This window comes from Pseudorasbora parva, chromosome 13, assembly GCF_024679245.1.
Source record: "Pseudorasbora parva isolate DD20220531a chromosome 13, ASM2467924v1, whole genome shotgun sequence".
Lineage (NCBI taxonomy): Eukaryota > Metazoa > Chordata > Actinopteri > Cypriniformes > Gobionidae > Pseudorasbora > Pseudorasbora parva.
In genome coordinates this window covers 30,472,419-30,484,496 of record NC_090184.1, presented here as the reverse complement: position 1 = coordinate 30,484,496, position 12,078 = coordinate 30,472,419, and the positions used below count along the sequence as shown (strand labels likewise).

General features: G+C 35.9%; 2 protein-coding genes across 3 annotated transcripts; one reads left to right on the top strand and one right to left on the bottom strand.

Moving 5' to 3' along the window:
• Positions 1-633: 633 nt before the first annotated feature.
• smim1 (small integral membrane protein 1) lies at positions 634-2,715 on the bottom strand. 2 transcript variants are annotated; one of them, XM_067413908.1, is made up of 3 exons: positions 2,681-2,715; positions 2,233-2,474; positions 634-1,782 (listed from the first exon to the last, which is right to left on the bottom strand). In XM_067413908.1, the coding sequence occupies exons 2-3, from the start codon at positions 2,316-2,318 to the stop codon at positions 1,656-1,658; spliced, it is 213 nt and encodes a 70-aa protein (XP_067270009.1). In that variant the 5' UTR covers positions 2,319-2,474; positions 2,681-2,715; the 3' UTR covers positions 634-1,655. The 2 variants fall into 2 exon arrangements, with proteins under 2 accessions (XP_067270009.1, XP_067270010.1); XM_067413909.1 differs by having other exon boundaries at positions 2,233-2,440; positions 2,681-2,714.
• A 553-nt stretch (positions 2,716-3,268) lies between these two features.
• Positions 3,269-11,231, top strand: mad2l2 (mitotic arrest deficient 2 like 2). The gene is made up of 8 exons (XM_067413902.1): positions 3,269-3,575; positions 3,678-3,796; positions 3,976-4,047; positions 4,169-4,269; positions 4,346-4,440; positions 4,538-4,611; positions 8,829-8,921; positions 9,139-11,231. Exons 1-8 carry the CDS (start codon positions 3,536-3,538, stop codon positions 9,175-9,177), a joined length of 633 nt encoding a protein of 210 aa, XP_067270003.1. The 5' UTR covers positions 3,269-3,535; the 3' UTR covers positions 9,178-11,231.
• The last annotated feature ends 847 nt before the right edge of the window (positions 11,232-12,078 follow it).

Genomic DNA, 12,078 nt, shown 5'->3' with positions numbered 1-12,078 from the left:
CAGCAGGGCAGCCACAGGATGGATTTGTAGGTGTAGAGCCCGGTAATGTCAATGCCAACGACAAAGAAGCAATGACAGAAGGGATGAAGGACTCCGAGAGTGTATCTAAGGGCAGACTTGTGCAGATGCTCTCTGATTCGGCTATTGATATGGAAAATGAGAAGGAGGTGAATGACATGATGGACAATCAGGAGGACGAGTATTATACTAACCAAAGGATCGCAGCATGGATCGTCAAAGTAAATGCAATCTTGTTTTCTCCATTAAAAGATGAGATTGTTGATCAAACACTAGAAGAGCAGGATGTGGATACTATTAAAATAATCTATGACCAGGACTGATGTCAGATCTAATGTTAACTGCTAACAGTATAAAATAATGTTCAGTGTGTTAAAATTAGTCAATGCATTAGGTGTCGTTTTCATTCAAAACAATAACATGAAAAGTTACGTCTAAGTATACTGTTCAAAAAAAGGCTTTGGGTTAGTAAGACTTTTTAGTGTTTTTGAGAGACAAAAGTCACTTTTCACAAAGGCTCCATTTATTTGATATTGTGAAATATTACAAACCTGATTCCAAAAAAGTTGGGACACTGTAAAATTGTGAATAAAAACAATGCAATGTTGTGGAAGTTTCAATATTTTATTGAGAATACAGCATAGATGATATATCAAATGTTTAAACAGAACATTTTAAGGAAAAAATTAATTGATTTTAAATTTCATGGCATCAACACATCTCAAAAAAGTTGGGACATGGCCATGACATGGTCACTGTGTGGCATCCGCTCTTCTTTTTATAACAGTCTGCAAATGTCTGTGGACTGAGGAGACAAGTTGCTCAAGTTTAGGAATAGGAATGTGTCCCATTCTTGTCTAATACAGGCTTCTAGTTGCTTAACTGTCTTAGGTCTTTGTCGCATCTTCCTCTTTATGATGCGCCAAATGTTTTCTATGGGTGAAAGATCTGGACTGCAGGCTGGCCATTTCATTACCCGGATCCTTTTTCTATGCAGCCATGATGTTATAATTGATGCAGTATGTGGTCTGGTCTGGCATTGTCATGTTAGAAAATGCAAGGTCTTCCCAGAAAGAGATGACGTCTGGACAGGAGCATATGTTGTTCTAGAACTTGTTATACCTTTCAGCATTAAAGGTGCCTTTCCAGATGTGTAAGCTGCCGATGCCACACGCACTCATGCAGCATATTTTAAATTAAATTTAGTGATGGAAAATCTGAATTTTCTGAATTTTTATAAATCATTTTAATATGCTGATTTGTGCTCAAGAAACCTTTCTTATTGTTATTATCAATGTTGAAAAAAGTTTAATTTTGCTTAATATGATAGTGGAAACATATTTTTTTTTATAAAATAATATATAAAATAAAATAATATTTCTATTTTTGATTTAATCATTTTATTTGTTTATTTGTTACATTAGATTAGTTCATATATTGAGTTAAAATAAATGTAATGCATTTGTCTGTTTTGCATAATGGCACATTCCGAGATATATTGATAAATGTTGGTACTATTAAGCAAAATAAACCAAATGTTTCCTTGGATATCATTCATATCTCAGATATAATACTTTTTTCAGATAAAAGTTTTTTGTTCCCCAATATCCAGTTCCTTCAAGATACATGGAGTGTCCTCAACAGCCTCTGTCAATGTAGTATCCTGTGATGTATCCAAATATGTATATAACTGCCATCACAGTCAAAGATGCTGCCACTTTCAGCGCAATACCCAGGCGTCCAGTGCACAGACTGTTACAGAGTCTATATGGGCACAGATGTGATTGACATGAGTTACCTGACTTAACAACTTATGAAGCATTGCTTTAAAGAGACACTTCACCCAAAAAATCTAAATTCTGTCATCATTTACCCACCCTCAAGTTGTTAATCCAAACCTATATGAATTTCTTTCTTCTGCTGAACTCAAGATAAGGTACTTTGAATAGATGGGTAACCAAACAGTTGATGGACCCCACTGACTTCCATAGTATGGGAAAAAGTATGGAAGTCAATGGGCTCCATCAACTGTTTGGATAACCAAATTCTTCCAAATATTGTATTTTGTGTTCAGCAGAGGAAACAAATTCATGGAGATTTGGAACAACTGGATGTAAAGGATGCCTGACTTTTCATTTTTGGGTGAATGTCCCTTTAACACAGTATATTTTTTCAGTTCTCTGAAAACAAGGTTGATATAGAGTGGATTCTCACCTAATCAGTCTGGACTGTGGTACTTGCATATTCATGTTGTCTTCACTCCAGGGGTTGTACTGAACACTAGCCTCATTGGACTCCATTTCCTTCCAGCTTTTTGCTTCTCAAAGTCAGCTAAAATCCTGCTACTATTAGACAAATCACTCCAGGGAAGTGATTTTGCAGACGAGCTTCATTTACTTTAAGGTATGAGCTTGGCGTGTGTCTTGGAAAGCAAATCATTCAGCAGTTCAGTTATCCTTGGTAAAGAAAAGTTAATGAGTAATATAACGCATGTTATCTATGTACAGTAGTATACTGCTGATGTTTTGAATTCATATTCAATGTTTGCCTCTTAAAGAGTTTTAGTTGTTTCCCACAAATTCCTAAAGTTCCTAAAGTACTGTATCATATTATATTGATACTTTTGCAAATCTAGCGATCAAAGCATATTTTGAATACTCACAGGTTCTCAGGACATCAACTGAAGTCATCAAATCCTTCTTATTTGTGTCATTGGAGCAGTGGGTCCATGAGGTCATTCAGGTAACCTTTGCTCACAGCCTGTCATAAATTAAAATCCTCAACTGCTGCTTGGTTAATGAAAATAAACTTGCCTTGTTCCCTGAGTGAAGTAGGCTTATTATTTTGAAGAACTAGTGTGTCATATTATTAAATAAACACATATTTAAATAAATGCATCAATGTTTCTGTATATAAATAAGCCTTACACTGTCAGTTATCATAGTTGTCTTTCCTTTATTTTAATATTTACTCTGGGGGCTGAAAACAGCCATGTATTCTATGAATATTATTCTCCTGTTACCACATATTTTATATGATCTCTGACTCTGGGCTTACTGCCAACTCGCTTACTTACTGCATACTATGAAATGCAAAATGTAATCACACTAGTATTTTTCTTAGATTAACAAAAAAAGCTGACACTTCAAGCTTCAAACCTATGCTTCAAACCCACTCCCCTGTTCAATTCTGTTAAGTGCTCGTTCATCCACTCCGGTGGGTGGCAGCAGAAGCACCAAATAGCGCCATTGTTTTAATGCAGATTACAGAAGAAAATTGTAAACATCTTTCAAGAATCGTACATTTAGAAGATGCAGTGTTGTTTTATTAAATGTATGTTTATTTCAGGTTTTTGCGGATGACATTTTTCTAATAACAGCACTGAATGTATCACAGTAAGATGTATAGCTGAAAGCAACACTTTACCACACGGATTCTGCACCAACCATGCATGATAGCTTATATTTGAGACTATCATAAGTTAAGGGTTGTTGCATTTATTTTTGGCTATTTCACCATGGCCACACTGACGAGGCAGGATCTTAATTTTGGCCAAGGTAAACTGCAGTTCATTTGTAAATTTACCGCACGGTACAGCTTTCAAATAACGCCATTTTGAGTAACGTTAACGTTATTCTGATTATATTGGTCATTTGCAGTTGTTGCTGACATTATGTGTGAGTTTTTGGAAGTGGCCATTCACCTCATCCTCTATGTCAGAGAAGTTTATCCGACTGGAATCTTTCAGAAAAGGAAGAAATACAACGTTCCTGTGCAGGTAAGGAATTTTTTTGCACTTGCACATTCTGGAAATCTTATAACATAATTCAGCACTGATTTGGTTATTCAGCATGCAATGGGAAAAGAGAAACATAGAAGTAATGTTGTTGACGTCCTTCTATAAAGAACCCAGTGGAAGTGATGATTTGACCAGTGACCATTTATTTACTTTAACAGATGTCATGCCATCCTGAGTTAAATCGGTACATTCAAGACACGCTTCATTGTATCAAACCACTAATAGAGAAGGTGAGTTATTTATTTATTTGATTAATGCACATATTTTAAATAAAAACTTTAATTCCAATCATTTCCATCTATTCAAAACACAAGTGAGTGGATAAGGCATGTTTGATTTTATTTTTTGCAGAATGAGGCTGAGAAGGTTGTAGTGGTGATCATGGATAAAGAACATCATCCAGTGGAGAGATTTGTGTTTGAGATCTCACAGCCTCCACTGCTGTCCATCAGGTGAGTGACCATGGGTTCAGTTTTTTGAAGCAAACATTATGCATGTCTCTAATACATGTATTTTTTTCTGTATCAGCTCAGAGACTCTCCTGTCCCATGTGGAGCAGCTTCTGAGAGCAGTGATCCTAAAAATTAGTGTGTGTGACGCTGTTCTAGACACAAATCCTCCAGGTAGATGCTTAGCCTTAACTTTTAAACCCAGATAATAACTTTAAATTTACTAAATAAAGTTAATAGATTTATGTTATTGTGCTTTTTTTCTCTGCAGGATGTACATTTACAGTGTTAGTACACACCAGGGAAGCTGCCACAAGAAACATGGAGAAAGTTCAGGTCATCAAGGTATTTTTTTTTTTAACCCTTCTTTTATTTCTGTGCTTTTTTTTCTTCTTTTGCTCACTCTGTGGACCGGATATCTTAGTGAACCTTGCTGGAAAACTGAACCTTTTCTCTAAAAGATGATTTGTATGCAAACTTATGCATGCTTGTTTGCCCCATGGAATAAAAAGTAAAACATGTTATTGGTTATGAAGTCAGAATTGTGAGAGAAAAAAGTCACAATTACCTTTTTTGCTTTTTATTCCATGGTGGAAACAAGCTTCCATACAAACCTGGTGTAAAGTCTTAGACCTACTATGTTGACTGTTACATAACTACCCGTCTAGGGTTGGTAGTCAGTAACAATAAAACAAAAATAAAAATGAAAAATTAAATAGTGAAAAGAAATCTTGGAGAGAGAACCAAGATCATTCAACCTCCTGTCCCAGAATCAACACAACCAGTTCAAATTAACATCTTTTAATTTGAAAAGATAACGAATAATAATGAATCCCATCAAAGGGGTACAGAAATACAATTCAAAGAATATAAAATAATCAAATACAGGGGATAATACTTTAGGGGAGAGCTAGGCCAAAATAAAAGATAACTAACCCAAGAATATCAATAAATACTCTAGAAAAAGATCATGGAAATAAAAGACATCAAACTTCCCTTACTCCCTACTTACCTATAAACAGGAGAAAAGAGAAGTACAAAAATAAATGGCACCATTTCCCTACAATCCACAAATTACAAATGAATTAAGAGACATATGCAAACATACTTAACATAAGACATAAAAGTAAATATAGCTGCAAGCAGCAATTCCGGGGCCAAGCGCAAAGAAGAAAATGAGACATGCCAGCATGGCTGGGAGTGACCAGCTGCAAAAATGAACCATTAAAGACATATTAACATAAGCTGAGGCAAAAAAGATATACAATTATACATAAAGTTAAAAAAAAAAAAACTATTTAATAATGTATCACTTTTTACCAATAGGTGGCGCTGTGACCAAATGAATGTGGTGTGGTCAGGGTGAGGTGACAATGACACCTGCACAGTTTGCTGTCAATATGTCAAAACATTGCAGAGATACAACCTTAAGAGTCATTTTGGCATCATGCCTCAGCTTCATCGCGTGTTAAACAAAAAATATTTAATAATTTGATGTGAAAACAAAAAAATTGTGTCGGGATGGGCTGAAGATGATACGATTCAATTTTGGCCTAGGAGGAGTTTGAAAAACTAGGTTTTTAACTAATAACAAGATGGAGGAGAGGACGTTTTACCAAATATGGCAAAATTGATATCTATGTTCTCAGCAGTAGCCAAGGAATGTATTATGACCAGTTTCATCATAATAGGTTAATTTATTCAAAAGTTATTAGCCTTTGTGTAAATTTTGTTATACATTTTGACCACAAGGTGGCACTGCCCCGAAACTTTTTGAGCACCTTCAGGGCATGGTGCAGAAGACACATAACAAGTTTTGTAACGATATGCTAATGCATTTGTAAAGGAGTTCGAAAAAGTAGCTTTTTTGGAAAATTCAAAATGGCGGGAAAATTTTCATGACGGAAAATGACATCATAGGGTGTAATCGGCTTGAGCCAAGGAATCAGGGGAAAAAATAATTTTGTTTATAGCCCTTATGGTTCAAAAGTTATTAGCATAAACATAAGTGCAACTTTGGACAGGAGGTGGCACTAGAGGGATTGAGTTAGAGACTCAAAATTTGCTATAGTGACAGATGGGACTGTCCTCTATCTGAGTGCCAAATTTCACAACTTTCTACCATACGGTTTTATGGGCTGCCATAGACTCAAGAGCAGAAGAATAATAATAATAGGAACGGCAACGATTTCAATATGTGCCTACGCACCGTCGGTGCTTGGCCCCTAATTAATTCACCAATAACACTTTAGTTCTCTTTCCACTAAAGAACTCACAACAAGATCGTGAGCTCCCTCAGTCAGAATCAAAAGCAACAACAGAGTCTGGGCAGACAGAAGGAATAATTCATCTTGGCAAAAGGAAGTCTCTCTATAGGGATGGTTGACATTAAACTGATGTTTCGACGCTGTATCGAGATCCCAAAGCGCAGATGTTTCGAAACACTGCTCCGAGCTGTGATTCGACACACCCATGTCACGTGACTACCGCTAAATGAAGCGCCATAGTGGTTCATCAGGTGTGCCTTTCGAAACTGCTTTGATTGCAAATCAAGTATTTTTGTCTGCAGTCCCTAGGCAGGTAACATAAAAATAACAAAGACAGCCAACAATCATACAACATCATTCACATTCACCTAAAAAAGATTGTTCATTCACCTCTATACTACATTCAGATTTACTGTGTAAGTGTACATGTACTAATAATAAATGTATGACAGTTAAATATGAATACACCTCTGGTTTTCAAGAAGCCACTGTTTTAAGTGAGTTGTAAAGGTGTTGGATGTTGGACATTCTCTTATTGAAAGGGGCAAGCTATTCCAGAGTTTACCACCTATTACTGACAAAACGTTTTGCCCAAAAGTAGTGCGCCTAAAGACTGCGGTATCACGCAGTCTCCTTTGACATAGGCACGTGTACCACCTCCACTGTCAAGTCTTTGAAAAAAACATGCAGTGGAGGGGGAGCAAGATTATGTAATATTTTGTTTACTTAACAAGTGTACTTAAAACGTTTGAAATGATCAAAGCTTACAAATCTATGCCTCTCTAAATTATCGCAATGATGAAATGACAATGCTTTTTTTTAAATCAAAAACGAAATCTCGTAATACATCTCGTGTGGGAGCATTTCCATTTGGAAACACCATTGTGTATTGTATTGGCCCAGAATGCATGATCCATTAACTTAATTTTCAGTCATTTTTTCTTCATTTGTATGTACTTGCTAAAAAATATTTGTTTTTAATATTTTTTTTCAAAGGCTGGAGAAATATGTTTAAAAAAAATAGCAGAGCAATTCATATTTTTAGAATAAAAATGTTATGTAACAAATTACACATTGTGGCTTTATATCTTTTAATAATCTTAATTTTTCATTACAAAAAACAAAACAAAAAAATAAGTTATTTACAATGAGGAGGCTACAGGTTTTTTTGTTTTATTTTTATATACAGTAGAGTAGATCACTGTCAAGGTCATTTCAGATCAATACACGCAAGTAACCACTAGATGGCGTCATAGAGACGGCAGACGGGTGTCAGGTGTTTCTCAATCAGCTCCCTAGTTGAGTTGTCAGGGCAATGATCAGGGAGTCAGCCCATTGACTTATGTCCTGATCAGTGCCCTGACTAGTAAACTAGGGAGCTGATTGAGACACAGGGTCGGTCTGCCCAGCACTATCTCTCTCCCTCGAGAGTCAAGCCTCTTCTGCTTATATCTCGGCTCTGCCCCTTCATTCTCCAATCACGTCAAGCATCATTAGATTGAATGCAGCTGGTCGTTGTATCTGTCGGAATGACAAAAGAAAACGAGACAAAGAGAGCAAAACACCCAAGCACATACACAAATGCATGACACACTGCAATAATAAATAAACATACGTCCTTGGACGTAACGGACGGATACTCTGCGGGAATACCGCTTTGAAGTGCCGTCAACATCTACACCAAGGAATGTCATTCACGTTGACACAATTGTTCTGCTTGCTGGTGTAAATAACATTAGACTCTTAAAATCTTGAAGATTAGAATTTGAAGGGATCCAGTGGTACTTCTTTAAGCCACTATGCTCCAAAAATTTGGAATAGTCTATCTAATGAAGTGAGAAGAGGCTACTAGCATTTATATTTTTAGAAGGTGGGTATATCTTTTTAAAGTTGCTTATGAGTATAATTATATTGTGTGAAATTGTGTGTAAGTTTATCTACGTGTTCCCTTTTAATCTTTTAATTTTTCTATACGTTTTATATCATTTTGAATCAATGTCTTATTCTATGTTTTTCATTCTTATTTCCTATGCACTAAGAGTGGCCACCATGGGCGTCTCCTGTTTGTTCTATAAAACCAAAGGTGACCCACTTACAATTTTAGGTTTCAGATGAGTGCTCATGCTGATATGCATCATTGATGCACTTTTGCAGAGCTTCTTAGCAGACTTCTACTTTACAGTTAAAGCTGCATTACGTGTGGACTCTGCAAGGTTTTAAACTTCCATTTGGGACAAATTTGGCTTTTTTACCTTAAAGGGATAGTTATTGGATTTGTTGGTTTATATTTGACAGGATTTTCCATGGATTGTTGCAGATGAGCAGGAAGTTCACATGGAAGAGGCAAAACTGATTCCTCTAAAAACAATGACTTCTGATATTCTCAAGGTGAGACATTCACAACTACAGACAGTCTGGTTTCATTGCTTCCACTAAAGCACAAACAAGGCACCATATTCTCTTTTTTTTGTAAAAGCAAATGTACCACAAAGCTAGTACACTGACACAGAGCACCATGTTCTTGTAAAAAAAGGAAACATTTTCAGATAAAAGTAAACTAGGAACATGAATAAAACATGATGTTTTTCTTCTTTCTTGTAAATAGATGCAGCTCTATGTTGAAGAAAAAACACATAAAACTTGATGCATTGCAACAGGAGGAAATGAAAGCAGTGCAAAACCATGGGACGTGTACAAGCATTCACATAGTATGTAATGACAACTAGGCAACTCTATGAGCGGGACTGTATTTCGTAAGTGTAATTGATGTTTATCAGTATATCTGCCTGTTTTATTTGTGTTTTGTGCCCCTGTGAAAATGTTTGTTTTTGTTGTTTAGACAATTTTTTCATTTTCACTACTTAATTATATTTCTTGTGACTCCAGATACAATACATGTGTGTTTGGGAGCACACAGAGTTTAAAATATTACATCTTTGAAACAGCTTTTACATTAGATTAAAATTGTGATTTTTAGCCCCTAACCTGTTTGTTTTTTTGTTTTTTTCTGGTAATTGACTAAAAGAATATAAATGCTGTGTAAACAGTATGGCTATTATTTATCCACAGTATTGAATGATCCCTCACGTTTACAAGAGAGACTGTTGAGTATTGCTCTAACTGTGATTTATTAATTTGGGTGTGAACTATCCCTTTAAGAAAATATTATGTTTTTGTGTCTGTTTTAAATGTAACTAGATTTTCTTCTCTCTGTGCCTGCCTGCAGCTCAGTGTTAATCCAAACATGCCTTTTGGATCCAGATTAAGAAAACTCTGCTAAAATTGGTTAATTTAGTAGAATTTCACAAAAAGTAAAAGGGAAAGTGGGTCACAACCACATTTTTAAACAGGAAATGGTGTGGGGGTTTTTTTGATAAAAGGAAGTAAGAGAATTGAAAATGCAGTGCATCATCTACATCTTGTAAATGTGATTTGCCCAGTTTTCATGTCAAATGTTAAGTGATCCTTTAGTGATTGTCAAACACTTGAATTAATTCAAGGTGCATGTTTTCTTTACGCAACGCTCTTTGTCTGTTGCCATAAGCGAGTCTGTTTTTAACACTGATTGAATGTGCATGTGCCACTCAAACCAGCAACAGATTAGAGCAAACGATCATCTAAATCAGACTGTACATTACTATTTGGTGATCAATCAACATCACAGTATAAAACTGATGTGACAATTTTGGTGAGCTCATGCAAATCAGCCTCTTTTTCCTATTTGTATTGGAGATGAGTGGTACCCGGTGGAGTCATCTGCTGTTTTAGCCCATCCGCCAAGTTTGTGTGTGTTGTTCATTCACAAATGCTTTGCTGCAAACCCCGGTTGGAAATAATGGTTATTTCAGTCAAAGTTGCTCTTCTATCAGCTTGAATCAGTCGGCCCGTTCTCCTCTGACCTCTAGCATCAACAAGGCATTTTCGCCCAGCAGGACTGCCACATACTGGATGTTTTTGCCTTTTCACACCATTCTTTGTAAACCATTGAAATGGTTGTGCGTGAAAATCCCAGTAACTAAGCAGATTATGAAATACTCAGACCGGCCTGTCTGGCACAAACAACCATGCCACGCTCAAAATAGCTTAAATCACCTTTCTTTCCCATTCTGACGTTGAGTTTGGAGTTCAGGAGATTTTGACCACACCCCTAAATGCATTGAAGCAACTACCATGTGATTGGTTGATTAGATAACTGCATTAATGAGAAATTGAACAGGTGTTCCTAATAATCCTTAAGGTGAGTGTATGTTAAATATGGCCTGAAAAATCTACAGGGTGGCAAAGTATAGAATTTTTAAATGGTAAATGTTTAGGAACCCTGAATATTATTTTGTAATCCTTTCATGCTATCACTTGTGGTTCGTTCAATTCACTTCTACAGCTGTTCATGGCGTGTTCATTAAAATCCAAAATTAGTGAGGATATGCTGTCCAAACCTGAAAATATTTTGATTGCATTTGATTGGATGGTTAAAAAGTTTGATGGGGACATGTAAATTAGTCATTTATAAACTGAATAGGCTAAATAAAAAGCTATATTTGTTTTAAGTTTATGTGATTATACTGTTCTATTCACATTTTTGTAACCTGGTGAACACTGTTCATTTTAAATCAATTTTACCACAGCATGCACAAATATTTTGCAGACCAAACATTTTATGTGTAAATTTTACATAAAATCATAAGACAAAATACAGTGCCTTGCTGAATGATAGGCAATTATTATTTTGAGACATATATTATCGCTGAAAATAGACAGTGCTAAGGTCTATAAAAAGCACACCAAATAAAAGCATGAACTCAGGCTGTTTTCTTCTGGCCAAGGAACAAACAGTGTATGATTGTGACTCAAGCAGCATTACAAATCAGAAGTCAGATTAGACTTCACAGGGCAGAGTCTTTGGCACAATCTCTGCTGACACTTTAGGGATGTGTTGTGATTGTACCAAGTACAAGTCCACTATCTGATCTGGCAACGAGATGTCGGGAAGTTAGCGGGGAAAGGCCATAGGGAAGGGCTCACTTTCAGCAACTTTGATTGTTTATATAAACCGAGGCAGATTTGAATTTTGATATTTTTGATTGGAAATGGAAAATGTGGTATTGTGAAGAGGAAGAAACAGTGGACCATATTTTACTGCATTGTCAGAAGTATGATACAGAGAGATGTTTTAAATAATGCATTGTGAGAGAATGGAGAGCAAAACAGGCTATCAGTAGGCTATATTCTTAAAAACTCTGCAGATGAGAAGGGTTGGAATCTCCTTCTAGAGTATTTAGGATCAACAAGATTAAAGAATAGAATTTAAGAATTATACATTTTCTCTGTGTTATCTTATGCCTATCAGTCCACACTCCATATCAGGCATATGGCATATGTTTCAAATATTAGTAGTATATAACGGAAGCTATAAGTGCTTATATAAGTATTAATTCAGAACATGTTTTTGCTCCCATTATAGCAATCAATTAAATATTTCAAATAAATGTTTTGGATGTGTACTTAGTGTGGCAATGAATTCATAGTTTATTATTTAGTTATTTTT